At 35.5% G+C, this 19,718-nt stretch overlaps 2 protein-coding genes across 6 annotated transcripts in view; both read left to right on the top strand.

The window, feature by feature from the left end:
- Positions 1-19,718, top strand: part of LOC129757743 (serine/threonine-protein kinase/endoribonuclease IRE1-like) — a 178,887-nt gene that overhangs the window by 45,326 nt on the left and 113,843 nt on the right. The gene's annotated exons all lie outside the window — the stretch shown is intronic.
- Positions 1-19,718, top strand: part of LOC129757744 (annexin B9-like) — a 39,336-nt gene that overhangs the window by 12,743 nt on the left and 6,875 nt on the right. For all 5 annotated transcript variants that reach the window (XM_055755034.1, XM_055755036.1, XM_055755033.1 and 2 more), the window contains exons 3-5: positions 9,575-10,057; positions 10,135-10,360; positions 10,435-10,616. In XM_055755034.1, coding sequence (XP_055611009.1) covers positions 9,575-10,057; positions 10,135-10,360; positions 10,435-10,616 — 891 coding nt within the window. The remainder of the gene's footprint in view (positions 1-9,574; positions 10,058-10,134; positions 10,361-10,434; positions 10,617-19,718) is intronic.

Here is a 19,718-nt window from a genome sequence, read left to right as displayed (position 1 = left end):
TCCCTCATCACAAATCTACAATCCAATTTAAATTAAAAGAATAAACCTATGTGTTATTTGAGTGGCATCGTCGGACGAATTCCGAATCATTGGAACCGAATGGCAAGACTGTCCATGTTGATTATACAGAAAATATGTCGCAAAAGTCATTATTCCACGTTTAATGGTGGACAACGACAGGACCAGGACCAACCCTAATCGGGTGAAACTAGTAGCCGCTCCTGTTTGCGGCATATGGATCGATAGTATATAAATATAACGAAGTTGAAGGAATGCGCAGATATGGTAGCCCAGTACTTTTTTTAGACAGTTTTTTTCTGACAAAAATAAACGTTTAGAAAGGAAAACAACTTTTAAGTGAATAAAAATTTAAGATTTGGGAGAAATGTTGAGATTTCAATTACTACCAAATGTTTAATATGCAAAGCCTTGGCTCCCTAAGCAAACCATTCATGTTCAATCATTGAAAACCTAAGAAACAGCCTATGAATTTGAAATTCAAAATAAAGGCACAAATCGTGGCGCTCATGCCACAACGATTTCCCACGTGGGCCTCCATTAATTGCGATATCGATTTTATTTATAGTATTTTACCTAGTGCCACACAGCATGTTTTCACCTTTCGTTTGCTCTAATTTGCCACACCTTCCCTTGGAATGGAATAGCACCACTACTGTTCGATAGTGTAATCAAAGTTATAATCCACCATTTCACGGTCGCATTCGGCGTTTTTTCGGTGGGTTTAATTCAAGAAGCATAAACGCTATTGAAGGTATTTTTTATGGCCATGTAGGAAAATCCACTTTTCCCCGTTTGATGATAAATAAAAAGGGAAAGTGCCCTATGCTCTAGTACCTAGTAGAAATTCGGTAATTTGAATGAAGGTTCAAACACGCAAGCTGTGACAAGTAGCTGTCGTTGATGGGTTCCAATAATGGTAGTTTCCAGCAAACTTCAAAAGCAACGATGACAAGCTGAACAAAGTTGAATGGAGCATATTAATTCATAGGTTTCTACACGTATTTTGGATGCAATGCATGTTAAGGTCTCCCTCATGAAATTGGTGAAGGCCAGGATGTTATAGGAAGAACAAAAAACGACAGGTGAAAGATAATTGACGCTTCCTTCCTTCCTTTCTTTGAATAATCAACTTAATCCATTACGAACCGTAATTATCAACATAAAAATCTACCGATCGAATCGATCGATCGTCCCCGTCGTCTAATAGGTGGTGAATGATTCATGCGAGCGAATCGTACAATCGACTCGTGGATTATTGCGTGGTTCACGTCATTCGCGGTCCAGGATTTACCTTTACGATAAGTTGCGTTCGTCCGGGTCCAGTCAAAGTTCCTCCGAAGATGACGAGTGGGAAACGGTGGAGGAAGAAGATAAAAGAAATGATAAAGGTTACGTTATCGTGCCGGTGAGTTATGTAAGAGTTGCCTCTGGTAGGACAGTTGTTTTTGCACCCATCGTAGGAGAGTTAGAGTAATTATAGGAAATAATCATCGTTTACTGTTTCAAATTTCTTTTTCATCTTCTAAAGTAAAAATTAAGCCCTCAATTTGATTACTACTAATTTCTACTCTTCATTTTGAGATATATTGCTAGACTGTAAAAATCTTTAAAATTAAATTTATCCACACAATTTCCAGTTTGTTCACGTCTTTGAAAGTGTTCTTGTAAAATCATTAAACAAACCGTGTAAATCGTTTAATTATTTTTTTTGATTCGTTTACTTGAAACGGCTCGGACCTTTGAGTTTTAAAGAGCCAACAATTTAATTATTTTTTGGTATCGATGAAAAGTCCAGCAGTTGACAGATGGAGCCCGATTTGTACGCTCGATTATATCACGTTCACCGTGGTGTAATTGGCTAACGCGCCGTCATACTGAAGCGGAGATTGCGGGTTCAAGTCCTGTCGGTGAGCCGTTGTATCTTTTTCGAGAAATTCATGATATTTACAGCTTATGTTATTCCTTTTCTTTGACCCTCATGTTTCTCTAAAATTTCCCATCACCTTGAAAAAAAATTTTTTTTTGTTTATTTATTTATTTAATCGATTCTAGGCTTCAGCTTTTGATCCTAACTAGTTACAACACATCTATGATAAAAACATCTTAAGACTATTTTTTATTTGTTCTCTGGACATAGTCAGTTTGATTAGATCAGCATGTGCGTTGTAAAGCGCCATCATTCTATAGATTGGCTCATTACGAGCGTAATTCTGTATTCGATTTGGAATCTGAAACGGTCTCACGTTGCGCAAACTGCTACGTCCTTCATTTGGAGAAATTTGTGATACTAAATATGGTGAAAAGTACTTTCCACTGGTCAAGTCCTTTAAAAACAGCGCATCTGTTGATTTCCTCCGAGTTTCGAGTGACTCCAGTCCTACTAACATACACAAGGATCTGTATTCCGGCATTTCTTCTTGCCATCCAAGATTCCTTAAGGCGTATTTAAGAAATCTTTTTTGAACCCTTTCAATCCTGTTTTTATGAACGTTATAATACGGCTGCCACACTATACTGGCGTATTCAATAGTGGTTCGGATAAGCCCAACATAAATAGAGACAATAGTGTAAGGATTGTCTAACTCGTTACAAATCCTGCTTACCATTCCGTACATAGAGTTTGCTTTGGCTACGACTTGTTCAACATGTTTTGAGAAACTGAGTTCTTCATCCAACTCGACTCCCAGATCTTTCACAGAGGATTTTCTAGCTATTGCACAGCTGTTCTCGAAACAATATTCGTGCACAATATTACTCACTTTCAGGGAAAAGGTTATCACATTACACTTTGAGGCATTGGTTTTCAATCCGAAGCTGCTGCAACACTCTGAAAATCTATGAAGCGCATTTTGTAGGGTCAAACAATCCTTTGGGTGTCGCACAGGGAGGAACAGTTTTAGATCATCTGCGTATATCAAGACGAACACGTCATGCAGCACTCCGGGAAACTCGTTCATAACAGTGACGAAAAGAAGGGGTCCCAAGTGACTCCCTTGTGGTACGCCGCTGTTGACCGAGAATACCCTGGATCTCGCATTCCCTATCTTCACAAACTGGACTCTTTCTTTCAGGTACGAACGAATCCACTGAAGACAAATTCCGGTGATCCCATTTTTACACAGCACTGACAGGAGAGCATTTATGTTAATCACGTCAAAAGCCTTTGACATGTCGGTATATATAGCGTCGACTTGAAAACCCTGCATCATCCATTGTGAAGTTCGAGAGACGAATTCTGCCAAGTTCGTAACCGTTGATCGCTTTTTCAAAAAGCCATGCTGAAATTCCGACATTTTCCCTTCTAACCAGGGATACATTTGGTCGTAAATTATGTTCTCGAACAGTTTGGGTATGGCAGACAGAATTGCTATCCCACGATAATTTTCAGCAGGCAGTTTTGAACCATTTTTATGGATTGGCACAATGTGGGAGATTTTCCAAAATTTCGGAAACTGACCTCTAAGAATTGAAGTTGAGAAGAGCATTTATAATTAATAAGAGCATTTTTTAAGAAAAGAATTTGGAATTCCATCAGGTCCACTACCTTTGGATTCATCAAGCAGCAAAATTTTTCCTCGAACATCCGTGATCGATATTCTCAGCTCAGGAATGACTTCTGTCGCGGTTTGGAATTCTAGCTCTGGAACTGTATCGTTTACGCTGTAAATGCGGTGGAAATATTCGGCAAATAATTTCGAAGCCTCATAGAGGGTTTTCGCGTCTTTGTTGTTACAAGATATATTTTTCGGGACTAACTTTGTCTTACGTTTGGAGTTGACATACTTCCAAAAACGTTTCGGTTCTGATTGAATACCTCTTTGAAGTTCATTCAAATAAGTGATACGTTGGGCTCTATGCAAAGTATTGAAAGCATTGGCCGCAATTCGGTAAGCAGTTTTATCCAGCTGAGTTTTACTTTTACGATACTTTTTATATTTCTTTCTATTATCTTTAAGAAGGCAAATTTAATAAACAGGTACGAAAACGTAAACGTAAAAAAACGTATATTAATTTAGGTAGTGTGAGTGGCTGTGTGAAAGGTCGTTTGAAAAGGTCTCGAAAAAAAGCCCGTGCAAGAGAATGTACTGTTTATTTTTTAAATATAACAGCATTCTTTTTTATGCTCAATCGGACTCATTTAGAGTGCTTCAAAGAGCTCAAGTTTTTATTTTTCACCTTCAAAGTGAGGACCAAAAGAAATCGGGATGATATAAATTATAATTTTGATACCAAATGACTTAAGTTATGCATTCTTAAGTCATTTAGCATGAGTTCTGAAGTTATTTCGCAAAAAAAAAATTGGTGAAAACGACTTTCTGTGACGAAGAAGAATTTACTTAAGAATTTTCTTGTAAAATAAATAAAAACTTGCTTAAAACCACATTTAAACCATTTGAATGTTTATGAGGCATTTTACGTTTAGTTTTTCACTATGGTGGTTGAAAAATATTGATTTTTTTACCCAAAGTTTAAATTTAAAAAAATATTAAAATTACAGAGCCAAAGGTTTTTGAAAAAAACGAACCAAATGATACATTATTAACTTTTGTAATATCGGCATGAAATTGCCTTTCTAGTGAGTATAGTTCTATTGCGAAAACCATGCGTTTATATACTCAAAATCCAGAGCAAAGTTGAATTTAGGTATTAAAATTTTTAGAAATTGCCAATTGATAAAAACTTCGAAAAACAGGTATTTTTGCAAATTTGTCAACATTATATGTTTCTTGTCGAAAATGTATCAAATTCAGGGAAACCAAAAATCGTTATCCTTCGATAGAATTTGCCGATCAAAACACCAGAGAGATTTTCATCCACAAGAACACTATGCTAGCACTTATCAATTTCAATTTTGCTCTCGATAAGTTGTGCATTCCGATTCAAATTTATCGTCTCTTTTAACGTTAAGGATAAGTTCTTGCTCCCGGATGAGAGAAAATTTCTCACTATTTTGCATGAAGTTAAGAGCACGAAGAGTCAGAATGGACGCAAATAGCTGGAAAAAGTACTTCCTGACTCCTGAGCGTTTGTTCTCTTGCTCGCTTCCAGTTTATACCGCATTTGTTTATGCCGAGTGTTGCACTAGTGTTGCACTGGTGCACCACTAGGTGCTGTCAAACTGTTTGTTTATTCGTACGGTGTTGCACTGGTTTTGACATGGTGTTGCACTGCCATCGGGCGGTAGTGCCCCGAAAATATTGTCAGTGTTGCGAGAAAGCGTGTGAGTGAGTGAGGTAGCAATACACTGGCGACGATTTGTGTTTGTTTTTGTCGGGTACGGTGGAACACTAATCGAGGGGAGAAAACAAATACGGTATTAGTCGGAGAATATTCTCAGAACTAAAACTGACTGAGAGAAAATAATTTCGGACGAGTTTTTTTGATCGTCATTGGAAACGGATAAGAAGTAGTTGTAGGTCAATATTGTCTGAGAAACATATTTGAGTTACATTACGAGGTTCGCATTGCTTGTGGTTGCTACTCCGTAATTGACCGAGACCATCAATTTTGTCCAGAGGTCAAATTAACGATGTCTGGGATTGACAGCACATTCACAATGGACAAAACCGATGCTCTCTCAGCATCAATAACGGCGCCGACCACGTCCTAGTAGTCCATAGATAGAGAGCAAAATAAGAGAAAGGGATTATATAAAATATATTCATGCTTTAGGACCGGGATTACCTCTGCATCCTAGCAAAACAAAAATTTTTGTGAATTGGAGAAAAGGATAAACTAGTGTTATACGATCTGGGTTAAAAATCCTATTTTCTTTGCTCCTGCCATTTCCTTGCATTTTACAGCTGATGTAACAAGTTCGTTTGAGTACATTACACAATACTAAAACATGATAGTAATAGTAGTAGTTATAGTAGAAGATTTATAGTTTTGAAAAACCTCTTGCAGATTCCAGGATTTAGTTTCATTTAAACAAATTGTAAAAAATATAGTCCAAGCAATTAAAAAGGTTTTTCATACATAAGAATATCTTGAATACAACGATGCTAGTTAAAAATAATGAATTCATTGTTAAATTTTACTAGTAAAAGAGATTCGACTAAGATTTGCACACATTAGATTAATTTTAAATTTAAATTCCAGCAGTAAAAATTTAAGCGAAATGACTATATTTTAGTAAATTGAAATCCTGTTATCAATATAATATAATATTTCAGGAACGTTCAACATATGACATCGCCAAAACATGGAGAGAATACTCAGTTTTATCCTTTCAAGAGACCTTAGAGATGGGCAAAACGGCTCATTCAATGAGTCTCTCAGAGCCTTTCGCTTAAATCAATGAGCCGGTTTATTTGAGGGGCTCAAAATTGAACCGTGTCACGCAGCTCAACACTGAAGCCGTTCACATACCAGGTGGACAACTTAGGGGGGAAGAGGTGTTGGGAATGTCCACGTATAGGGGCGGGGGGTTGGGGGTTTTAGTCATATCCACGTGGACATACTCACTCCATAAATATTTTAGAACATTGAATTAATAATGTAAAATTGTAATTAATATCTTAAAATTGCTCGCATAACATAAACTGGAGAGCGAAAAACAGCAGAAATCCGTTCGTCCGTTCTCTCGAACCAAAAGAACTGTGGTGGGTGGTTGGTCAAAAAAGAGCCGAAATATGTCTCGAAAAAGAACGGCTCGAAAAAGAGCAGCTCGCCACTCAACTGTGGTTCACAAACTTAACGGCAAGAGCGAAGTATGGAGAGGCGTTCGATTCGATCAAATGAACGGCTTGGCCCTTATTATCTGCTCGGTTCTTTCTCGAGCCGTGCCGTGGCTCTTTTTCGAGCGGTGTCGTGTCTTTTTTTTCAATCACCACCCACCACCAGAGATGCCAATGTGCCAGATTTTTCAGAGTTTGTTTGATTTTTTGAGGCTCAGCCTGACAACCTGATAATCCATTGAATTTCCCTGATTATTGAAAATATGCCTGATTTTTGCGAATGTGATGAAAAATGGGTAGTAAGGATCTGGATTAGGTACCATTGCTGAAATTAAAAAGTGAAAATGCGGCTGAATCAAAGCAATCGAATGATTCCCTTTGATTCTTATTTAAAAAAAGGGAATCTTTCGATATTTGATTCAGTAGAATTATTCAACCAAGTAGGCTCACAACTCATATTAGAGTGAAAATTTAGAGCGATGACCAAAAAAAGGTCACTTTGAGCGAAATTTCCGTTACTTTAACGTAGCCTGATTTTTATTTCACCAGTTCCCTGATTTTTGGAAAAAATCAATGTTGGCAACACTGCCCACCACGGTTCTTTTGGTTCAAGAAAACGAACGAACGGATTTCCGCTGTTCTCCGCTCTTCAGGCTTTGTTGTATAGCTCGCTCGAATCACGGTTCTTTTGATTCGAAAAACAAACGGCTCTCCACTCTCCGCTCTTGCATATTACAGCGGTTAAGTTTTTGGTGTTGAGCGGGTAGCCACGGCTCATTTTTGAACCGCGGCTCTTTTTTTAAGAGCCACGGTTCGTTCGTTCTTTTTCAAGAACCGGTTCAAATGAGCGGCTCTCGAGCGCTCGTGCATCACTAGTAATGGTTAACTTCGGTTTACCCGGAGGACTGATCTCTACCAAATGGAACAGCCGACAGAATTCCGGGAAAAATGAAAACTGGCATGGTTTGGAACGTTTGCATCAGGTTGAAGCAGCTGACCGAACGATGTTTGATTCGAACTTTCACTTTTTACTATTTCACAAAATAACACTTCATATTCAAAATAACACTTCATATTCAAACAATGCCTGCTCTTGAACTCCACAAAATTAAATAGTTGTAGCTCAATGTTGTATGAGAAACATATTTGAGTTACATTACCAGGTATTCAAAACTATAAATTTAGTACCTACAAATCCGCAGAAAAAAAAGAGAAACATAGCAGTTAAAGAAAGGAGTGTCGAATTGACACTCCAAGAACTTTAGTGGGCAGAAGAATTCGGGATGGATAAGGGTTAAACTTTTAAAGTACAGATAATTCGGTAGTAAATTTTGAAGAGGGTGAATACGCCAAATGTAAACAAAGGGAGTAATCAACTGGATCAAAAAGTACGTTTGGAGATTTACATTTTGATAGTGCAAAGTTTCTGAATGGTATTTGTTGGCGTATTCGCTGTGTATTCAAATCCTAACCGAATTGTTTTCGACTGGTGAAACTATAAAACGGGAAAATTTTTCTATTTTTCCAGTCGATTTGGATCCGTGTTTGGATCCGTAAATTGATTGAAAAAGCTGAAATTTTTTCCCGTTCTGCTTTACATAACGATATTATGCATCTCAATCACTTCTCAATGCTCTGTTAAAGCCGCTACAAATAAGGGGATTGTTACCTTATTTTGATCGCCGCTGGAATATATACTTATTCAAGTTCATGGCATATCGGCAATTTCAAATTCTAAATAAATAATAATCACCTATCAATACTTGTATTACTGTCTTAATAAAGGTATTGATAGGTGGAAAGGTAAAAGCTAGCTAAATATATAACTGATCATAATATTTGAGTCACATTACAAGCTTTCCAAGATTGTAAATTTTATAAAAATCGGATGAGAAACAAGATATGTTTAGTATAAAGCAGTCGATAACACAAAGCTCTTTGCTCACACTTCAACATCTAATCGTTTCTTCTACCCAAAGCTTTGAGCTTTCCTCCTGTCAATACCTTAATTTCTGTCTCTGTTCTTATTAGAATTATAATTTGCCAGTATGCCATAAACTTAAAAAATAAAATAAAGGATTGACAAATGTTATAATCTTTGTAATCTTTGTATACTGAATGGAGTGTTGAGATCGAACATAAAGCCCGACCTTGTCATGTCGGGTTGCCATGAGCTAATGTTTTTTTTTTTAATTTCGTAATGGTAATGATTCTTTCAAAATTTTCCATATTTTTTAAATTTTGTATTTTTAAACAGAAAAAGCAAAGAGATAAAGTTATAAAAAAAGTTGATATTATTTTTTGAGTGATGCGGTACCAGTGTTCGACATGCATCGCTAACTGATTTGCATTGAAGAACTAACAGAAGGGTGTCAATATTTGAGACTAGGATTACATGCACCACGCACGAGTGCCCCACTTTGAGAAAAAAAAGATTTTTAGCACGTGTGCGAATGCCGATATTGAACAGAGATCGAGCAAACCGGTGGATACAAGTTTTTGTTTGTTTTGATGTTCAAGCACATGGCCAACAAACTAAAATGATGGCAAAAACTAGGTGTGAACTTCCTTTTGCAATTTATGACGTACTCGGTCATCTTAAAAAGCCTATAGCAGGAAGCTAGACTTTTTACTTTCAATTACAAATTTCTATTTTTGAATAACGGTTGAAAATTTGTGGGATACTCTTGATTGATTAATCGTTAATTTTGACCTCTTTATTCTGGAAGCGCATGACAAATTTTATGACCATATACGAGACTTGACATAAAACATTCACCGTTGAATTCATAATAAACCGAGTGACATATCTAAGCCACTGTCTGCGTAACAAATCTGATTAACACCTACTCTATAATTTACCCCGTCAACAGTGCACCCCAACTGTCTACCCGGCCGATCCCTTCGATGCCGCCGAAGATGCCGCCACCCTACGCAAAGCCATGAAGGGCTTCGGAACAGACGAGAAGGCCATCATTGAGGTTCTGGCCCGCCGTGGCATCGTGCAGCGTCTGGAGATTGCCCAGGCCTTCAAGACCTCCTACGGTAAGGATCTGATCAGCGATCTGAAGTCGGAGTTGGGCGGCAAATTCGAGGATGTCATCCTGGCCCTGATGACCCCGCTGCCCCAGTTCTACGCTAAGGAACTGCACGATGCCATTTCCGGCATCGGAACCGACGAGGAGGCGATCATCGAAATTCTGTGCACCCTGTCCAACTATGGCATCAAAACGATCGCCGAGTTCTACGAGCAGCTGTACAATGTTTCGCTGGAATCGGACCTGAAGGGCGACACCAGCGGGGCCTTCAAGCGTCTCTGTGTCTCCCTGGTCCAGGGTAATCGCGACGAGAATAACGTAAGTTTATTTTTATTGACGTGGCTCGCATTTCAAGATTTGTATCAACAATCAAATACTTTGTGTTGTACTTCTAGGGTGTCGATGAGGGTGCTGCTGCTGCCGATGCCCAGGCCCTGTTCGAAGCCGGTGAAGGCCAATGGGGTACGGATGAGTCGATTTTCAACATGATCTTGGTCAGCCGTTCGTATCAGCAGCTGCGTTCGGTTTTCGATATCTATGAAAGCCTGGCTGGACACTCGATCGAGGATGCCATCAAGCGGGAGTTCAGCGGCGCCATCGAGGAAGGTTTCAAGGCCATCGGTAAGTGTTATGGGTGGAATTTTTCATCTCTCAAGTCATGTGAAAAACTTTGATTCTTCATCCCACATTTTTAGTACGTTGCGTCCGATCGAAGGTTCAGTACTTTGCCAAGCGTCTGCACAACTCAATGGCCGGACTCGGAACCAACGACAAGACTCTTATCCGTATCATCGTGAGCCGCTCGGAGATCGATCTGGGAGACATCAAGGAAGCATTCGCCGAAATGTACGGAAAGTCGCTTGAGTCCTGGATCAAGGTAAATGTTGTTGATGTTCCTAATTTATCGCTTCTCTACACGTCAGCAGCGCCCAAAAGCTGTCGATATGTTCTTGTATTCAGTTGATACCTATTTAACCCTGTTAGAGCAACTAATCCCGCAGCAGGTCTGCTTCTGAAAACGGGGCACTGAGCTGCCCAGATAAGTTAAGCCGACGCGGCTTAACATTTTTGGCGCTTAAAACCTATGTTCAGAAAAGTCTCTGTCCGAACCAAAACAAAACAAAAAAACACTTCTCTTTTTCCATATTGGTCTAACAACAACACCACAACCCTAACTCGAAATCAGTTGATTATGTGAATGATGATAATGATCGAAACTACCTACGTATAACTTTCTTCTCGAGATTAATATCAAATATTTAGGGGTGACTTTTGGGGCGTTCAAGTATTGTAGTTTAAAAAAAATTCACCGTAGAAAAAAAAATCAAATCAAGTCCATATCACAAACTAGTCGCATAAATCACCATGCATGAATCATGCCGTTTTGGGCTGGGTCATTAATTAATATGAATTAGTTACAACTACCTTTCGATAAACTTTTTATTTTTCGCAAACGCCGCAAGCCTGACTATTTCTTGCTGATGGTGAGTTATGCGTTTAGTCAAATTGTCATTAGAAAATCTAGAAGTATATGTTTAGTTCTAGCCATCATTTGGAACTAGATCAAGACGATGACAAACCTGGAATTAAATCAGCATTAAACTGTTCTGATTCATTTTAGCAGTATTTTTTTTTATCATTATATGATCTCAAAACACGTTCTAGGATAAGTGAACGACAAAAACCTAAAATATTTTTATCAACGCAAACATTAGACCACACTACAAATATTCGAAATTTATAACAGAAGAATGTGAAAAAACAAAGCCTTCAACCTGAGAAAACTGAAAATTTCAAATCGATTTCTGATTCTGAATTCGGATTTTATTTATTTTTTGTTATTTTCAATTCTGATAACGGGTAATTGATTTTAAATTTCTGGTTCTGAATTGATTGAGTAGACTTTCTCTTATCATAATCAAAACTGGCGAAATACAAAATTTAGTTGGTATCTTCATTTATTTTTTATGTTTGAAATTGTGGATTCAAAGTATACTTTTTCAGTTGATGTGAAAGGTGGGAACTTCTTACCTACTTACGAATATAAGGTGCCAAATCTTCACTGAAATAGTATCTGAAAGATTAAGCAACTCAAATTGATTCCTTTAATGCTCGATATAGAGTACTTTTTTACCTTTAGGCTTTAAGGAGCCAAACCCGTAGGCTTTAAGGAGCCCAAACCCGTTTACATGAGCAAGTTTGTATGGGAAAACTGAATATTTTGTACTCAATTATTGTTTCTTCTGTGGAATCGAGACTGATTTTAGTTTTTGTGTCAATTTATAAATTCTGTAAGCGAAATTTTTCGCTGAAGAACTTTGTCGATGGCCGTAACTTCGTATCTTATTAGACAAAAACGTATTTTGGCATTGAAAAACAACAAGTTCAATTGACATCACTGGGTGCCTAGCAAGGTATTGATTGCATGACTGCTTTTCATGCAATATTTCGCGAGGCACCAGCAGTGATGTCAATTGAATTTATTGTTTTTCAATGCCGAAAGAAATTCCTCTGTTAAACAGCGTATAACTTTTTTGCCTTATAAGATACGAAGTTACGGTTTTCAACAAAGTTGTTCAGCGGAAAATTTCCTTAAAAGCACAAACATCATAAGCAGGCTCGGTTCCAAAGAAAAAACATAAATGATGTTGATTTTTACACAAATAACACACGACGTATTACAGGACACGACACTTAACGTTCTTACTAACGGAAAAAAAGGAACTAAAATTACCTTAAGTGTCGTGTCCTGTAATACGTTGTGTGTTATTTGTGTAGTTAAAAGTTCTTACGTTGGCACAACCCACTAAAATGAGTAATGTTGATTTTTCTGTACAAAATATTCATTTTTTCCTTACAAACCTAAAAACTCGAATTTACTCATGTTAGAGTTTCTTAAAAATTCTGCAAAAAATCATGCATGAGTTGTAAACCAAAACGAAGCTGTTTAGAACCCAGGGTTTGAGAAATTCAAAAATTACCTCAAATCAACTCAGTCTATTGTACATTATTTAGCTAACATATATGTGAGTAACACAGCAACATAGAACGACTCAGCTACATCATGAAGAAAGATTCGCAATCGCTTTACAGCAGGGATGAGCAACTAGCGGCCCGCGGGCCGCATGGGGCCTTCGAGACATGTTTATGCGGCCCGCGAAGCTTTTCTCAAATTGAATGTATATTACATTTTTAAGATAGATCGTAAATCATCATTAAAAACTGGTCCAAACAGATCCATAAAAAAATAAATAGAAAGTAACATGATTAAATATGAATTTCACTTGTTTACAGTAGCATTTGCCCGAAAACCATCCAAATTTTAAACTCTTCTAGAATTTCAAGTATTTTTGTGTAATAGTAAATGCATAGATGCAATCTTATTTATTGGCAAAACGTAGTATTGGATTTTTTTTATCTTGATTACATTTTTCCTAATTATTTAACTACCACTTTCAAATTCAAATTCATGAAAGCGATTTAGATATTTGATAATAGTTTATTTGAAAGGGTGCCGTGCGCTCATGAAAACGAATCGGGTGGGTTTTCAAAAAATCGCTAAAATAAAGATGATCTCAGCCATTTCTTAGTCCATTAGTGAAATCTTTATTTTGTTTAAGCAAAGATAAAGTTTTATGATGAATTTACTCATCAGATTTTTTTTCCAAGAATAAATTATTTTATTTTATTTGAAAAATGACTTGTTCTGTTAGCACTCAAAAAACCGGAAAAAAAACATATACAAATGAATTTGAAATTTTGAAATATAAGTTCTGGGAGAACGATTTCAGATTTCTTATCAACATGACTAAGCTTCAAAGTCTCCAACAAAATTTCGAAATTCTCGCCAATCCATTAACTCTGTAAAAAAAAATCTAGAATCAAAAATGTAAACTGTTACTTAAAATTTGTTTTAAAATATGTGAAATTATGATTTTTTCTGAGATTTCAATAACGTTGCTTAAAGTGCAGCAATGTAACGATCTTATACGGAACAGCTTTTTCATCGTTTGTAGAAAAAAAAATCTGGTCATCGAGAACAAAATTTGAATTGTGTAAAATGTTTTGAAAATTGGCACAGAAGAAGGATTTTAAGTCTACAAATTTAATAACGATTCACATCGAGCGCTGGACGGACAGTGATTTACTAAAAATATATTTTTCTTACTAAAAGTTCTCGTTGTGAGCTCCATATTTCCAGTTTAAACTGAAATGATGACGTATAGTAGCAACAGTTCGAAAAAAAAGAGTTTCTCCTCGAAAAGGGTTCAAACATTTTTCGAGCCACAGAAAGTTGAAGGTCTGTGGTTTGAAAAAGGGGAAACAAATGATGTTTTTGTTTGTAAGAAAGATCAGTGAAAAAGTTCAAATCGATTTAAAAATTTAACATGATCAGGACTCAGTCATGCAGATAATTTTTCAATTTTGGCTGATATTTTTCACCTTGTATTAAAAAAACGGTGTTAAATTTCTGTTTTCTTTAAAAGCATGAACTCGTTTGAAATTTGTCATTATAAAAATTGACGTTAAGCTCTGTTAACTGTTGATAAATATTTTTATTATATAGAAGAAGGCTAGTAATTTTTTTACAAAATTTAAATGTAACCAATTCCTCGATACAGAGGGTGAATGACCACGAAGGTCAAAATCCTCTTTAAACAAATAAAAATAGAATAGAATAGAAAAGAATAGATAAATATTATATTGAGTGCAGCCCGCTGAAAATATTTCAAATTCATATTGGCCCGCTGCTGCAAAAGGTTGCTCACCCCTGCTTTACAGTATTGCCAAAAATGTTGGATTTCATATGAATTCCCCATTAAAAGTTGCACTCATGGTTGAAAATTTATATAAATAGCTGTTAAACAATGGTAATTTGAATTATTAGTTGACTTCTCGTTCTGGTAACTAGTTTTACGAAAATTTACCTATTGGAAAAATTTGAACCAATAAAATAACTGGCTGGCAGTAGTTTGATTTATCAAAAAATAAATTTAATTTCTAGCACTGTTTCAATCAGTGAAACTTGATTAAAATAAACAAAAAAGCCAAAAATATCAACTTGAAAACTTAGCTTTTAATAAAATTCATGCCTTTCTTTACAAAAACATGAAGGAAAATATAACTCATTTTTTTATGGAAAAAATATGTTTATTCAATTTTTCACATGTTTTCGATGATTCTATTCTATTGATTTCAAGAATAAACTGTCATTACAGAACACTTGGATTTTTTTTCTGTGGTATTGCTTATTACAGTTATCGTTATTTGAAATTTCTATTTTGATTTTTTTTTAATGTTTTTTAAAACTCACTTTCTGTTTTATTTATTTTTTGACATACGGGGATTTTTTTTTATTATCTGACAATTTGCGCCGGGGGTCTTCAGATTTTCCCCAAAATTGAAAATTTGGTTCATTTTTGCGACTTAAGAACACATGTATTTTTTCAGATTTCTAACATTTTTATTTTTTGAGTTAGCTTCGGTTAGATTTTTTTGTAAATAAAAAATAACCATTTTTCAAAGCTACATAACTCTGTTGTTTCTCATCGGAAATTATAAAATAGCACATCAAAATGCATTGAAATTTTATCAGCTTTCCAAATAGAATAGTTAAAAAAAATTTAATAATGACCTTCATCATGAAAAGTTGTAAATAAACTTTAAATGGCGTCTAAAAGTACCGTCTGCACCAGCGAATATTTTGCAAATAATACCATTGTATAGCTCGATTCATGATGCAACTTTCATCTGAAGACACCAAAGTGGGCCATTAACACCTTAAAGAGTTATGAAAGAAATAATGACAATAAATCTCTTTTTTTTGCATCGAAAACAAACAATGGTCGAACAACCGCACTCACATATGGAGATAGCAAGCACTTCTAACAACGTGGAAACAAAAGAACTTACCAAAGCAGGTAAAAAACACTACTTTTCCGTGCTTTGTAGAGTGTTTGCAGCCAAACTGACTTTAAATTTTAACGAAAATTCTGAGTATCGTATTGTTTATGTGATATAACTAATAATGGGAATGTTGCTTTTACAACCTGGTCATATGCTATATAACTTATTAATTTTTCGATCAAAGATCATTGTGAAGCATCAATGCCAATAGTAGAAGGTTCAGTTCTTGTGTTTGGGATCACAAAAATGTGATTAAAAAAAGCACTGGACACCAAAATCCTTTCCCATTGATCAAAAAAGTATGAGAAAGTGGCACAAATGTTGTAGAAATAATCAAAGAGCTCAGTATAGCCAGCCCAGGCTGTAAAATGATGAAAATATGATACTTTTACCGTATTCGTTTTCTTCATTCGCCCAGTTTTGAGGTTTACCGTACTAGAACGAACACAATTCGTCGTCAGTGTTTTGCTACCTCGATCGCTCACAAACGAATCTTCAGTGTTCCACCGTCCATTTTAAATCAAATCTGGGGAACTACGGATGCAAAACTTATCGCATAAACTTCTAAAAATGACAGTAAAATGTGCATAACTTGTTGTGACCTGATGCAAAACTGTGTATAAACGAATACGTTATTAGATTTTTGGATATAACATGAAGTCAGTTTAGCTGCAACACTCTACCACCCCTACTTTCATAACAGTCCCATACGCAAAAACAAGCAAGCGAGACAATCAGCTTTTTCTGTTTTGGAATATATTTTTAAATTGTGACCACCACTTTCAGCATAAACGAAAATCGTTTCTAGGTTGTCATAATAAATCGTAAGACCTGAAATTTTCGAAATAAGGTTACTGGTAAGGTCGAGAGCACCATTTTTATTCATTATGGGACTGTTAATCGACCATATTTGAAACCTTTTTTGAATTTACTAGCATAACATTCCCATACAAAATATATTTTTCTCACCAAGCTACTTTCTAAGACTTAAATTTGATCATTTTTGAACTTCTAAATGCAATTATCAGAAAAAGAAACATACTTTTGCAAAAAAATATCATGAACTCCACATTGTAAGTTGAATCTTTTTACGATTTTTGATTGCATCCGATAGTTTTTCGCTCAGAAAGTCATTCCTAAGAAAGTCAGACCTGCCTTCGAAAACTAGTGTGCATCATTCGACATCAAGTGAGTTAAAAAAAAATGTTTAAATGATTCAAAGCAATAAACCAAAGACTATTTCGCCGAAAGAAACATTGAAAAGTAACCAAACCCGTGGTATTTCACATATGGGACTGTTATTCAGGTATATTTCATATAGGACAGCTAGGAATTGATATTTTTTTCGAAATTTCTAGAACAAAACCTCTTTTTTTAGTCTTTTATGTTGAAGCCTTATGTTGACCTAAAATGACGAAAATTCATATGGGACTGTTATGCGAGTAGGGGCAGTCTGAAAAGGACGAAAAAATATTGTTTTTTACCAGCTTTGATAAGTTCTTTTGTTTCCATGTTGTAAGAAGTGTTTGTTATCTCCATATGTGAGTGCAGTTGTTCGGCCATTGTTTGTTTTCGATGCAAAAAAAGAGATTTATTGTCATTATTTCTTTCATAACTCTTCAAGGTGTTAATGGCCCACTTTGGTTTCTTCAGATGAAAGTTGCATCATGAATCGAGCTATACAATGGTATTATTTGCAAAATATTCGCTGGTGCAGACGGTACTTTTAGACGCCATTTAAAGTTTATTTACAACTTTTCATGATGAAGGTCATTATTAAATTTTTTTCAACTATTCTATTTGGAAAGCTGATAAAATTTCAATGCATTTTGATGTGCTATTTTATAATTTCCGTTGAGAAACAACAGAGTTATGTAGCTTTGAAAAATGGTTATTTTTTTTTTACAAAAAAATCTAACCGAAGCTAACTCAAAAAATAAAAATGTTAGAAATCTGAAAAAATACATGTGTTTTTAACTCGCAAAAATGAACCAAATTTTCAATTTTGGGGAGAATCTGAAGACCCCCGGCGCAAACCCGTCAGATAATAAAAAAAAATCCCCATACCCCAGTTTACGACTGTTTTGGTTGATTTTTAAGGGATTTTTAACGGCTATCAGTCTCGGATTTTTAAGTAAAAACGACTGTTTTCAACTCCAACGTTTGGATCCTTATTGGATCTTCATCAGGGGCGATAAAGTGTTGTTTTCTTGTTAAGTTTGATAAGATAAGCTCAATTAAACTTAACAAGAAAACGACACTTTATCGCCCCTGATGAAGATCCAATAAGGATCGAAACGTTGGAGTAAAAAACAGTCGTTCTTACTTAAAAATCCGAGACTGATAGCCGATAAAAATCCTTAAAAAAAGATACCCTAGTTTAAAAATTAGAAATTCGATCTGTTCTGTAATGATCAATGTAAGATCCATTTGAAAGCACAAGTTAATAAAGGTCTTTGAAGGTACCATCCAGACTTTTTAACTATATTTGGTAGCAGAAAGCTTCCTCTTGAATGAAGCGAAATTGCTGAGATACCAAATTAAAAAAAAAAAAGTTGCCAAAAAAGAAACTAAGTACACTAAGGTTATACACAAATGAAATATGATTATCGTGCAAAAAAATCATTAATCGAAAAGATTATTGTTTTTCGTGAGACGAAGAAACTTGATACGTGAAATGTAAATTGTGATAGAGAAAAGTATGAGACGTGCGATAATGAGTTGAACCGTGAGATGTGACAAGATGAAGATACGAAATGTGAGACGGTGAGGTGTAAAGTGAAACGTTAGACTTGAGATAAAACAAGATGAGGCGTGAGCAGATGAGTTGAGACGTAAGATGAAGACATGAGTCGCAAGAAAATCAGATGATATGTGAAACGTGAGATGAGACATGATGGAGATATGAGACGTGAGAAGATAAGCTAAAATAGAGATGTAACAGGATGAAGAAGCGTTAGATTATAAAAGTGAAACGCGAGATGTGTTACCGAGAGACGTAAAAATGATAAGTGAGACGTGAGACGCAAGTTTTCTGATTAAGAATTATTCAATGAATAGTTCAGAATTCCAAAGCCAAGCGTTCTGAGTTGAGAATTCTTTTAGTGAGTTGATTCTCGGCTTTCAGTCTCAAGTTTTTCAGTTAAAACAATTTTATTTTTACATATCCAACGTTTCGATCCTTATAGGATTTTCATCAGGGACTAAAATTTTTAAAAAAAATTAAGTTTACGTCTACTGAATCTAAGTGATTCTTACTGAAAAAGTTGTCGTTTTTTCATTCGGTTTGATACGGCGTATCGTTTAATGCTGTCGGTTTCTGTTTCAAACTATTGTAAAATGTGTTGGATTTATGTTATAATTTTATATGTGACTTACAGTTCAAAATTCTTTTTCTGGGCTATTGTCTTGTTGATTTTTGTCGTTTTTACTAAAAAAAAACTTGAGACTGAAAGACGAGAATCAACCCACTAAAAGTAAACTAAACAGTCGCCCCAAAAAGAGAATTCAGAATTTAGAATGATAATTCCGAAACTGGATTCGGAATTGAGAACCAGAGTTCAGGATTCAGAATCAGAATTCGAGATCTAAAATTCAAAATTCAGAAACAGAAGCAGAATCAGAGTCCAAAAACAGAATCAGATTTGAGATTAAGACATAAGAATTCAGAATTTAGAAGTAAGAATCGATAATAAGAACAAGAAATGGAAATTTAAAAAGAGTACCAGAAATTCAAATAAAAAGTTAGAATACTGATTCTAAAGAAAATTTAGAGCTCAAATGTGGGAATCAATGTTCAAAATAAAAATTCAGTTTCAGAAAGTACAATTTGGAATCAGAATAAAAAATTACAAATCAAGAATCAGAAATCAAATTACATGGATTTTTTCACGAAAATTTGTGTTTAAATAATGTTCTTTTTGATTGGAAAGGTGTGATGGTCTTGACTTTCAATCAAAATATTATTCTACTTAATGCGACAACCTTTAGAATTGACACATTTTGATATACTGTTTGCAACTCAAATTGTTCCTTATTCAAATATTTTATTTTATTTATACAATTTATGAAA

Source organism: Uranotaenia lowii, chromosome 3 (genome assembly GCF_029784155.1).
Source record: "Uranotaenia lowii strain MFRU-FL chromosome 3, ASM2978415v1, whole genome shotgun sequence".
Lineage (NCBI taxonomy): Eukaryota > Metazoa > Arthropoda > Insecta > Diptera > Culicidae > Uranotaenia > Uranotaenia lowii.
Note: the sequence above shows the minus strand (reverse complement) of the source record. Positions and strands in the feature narration are given on the sequence as shown.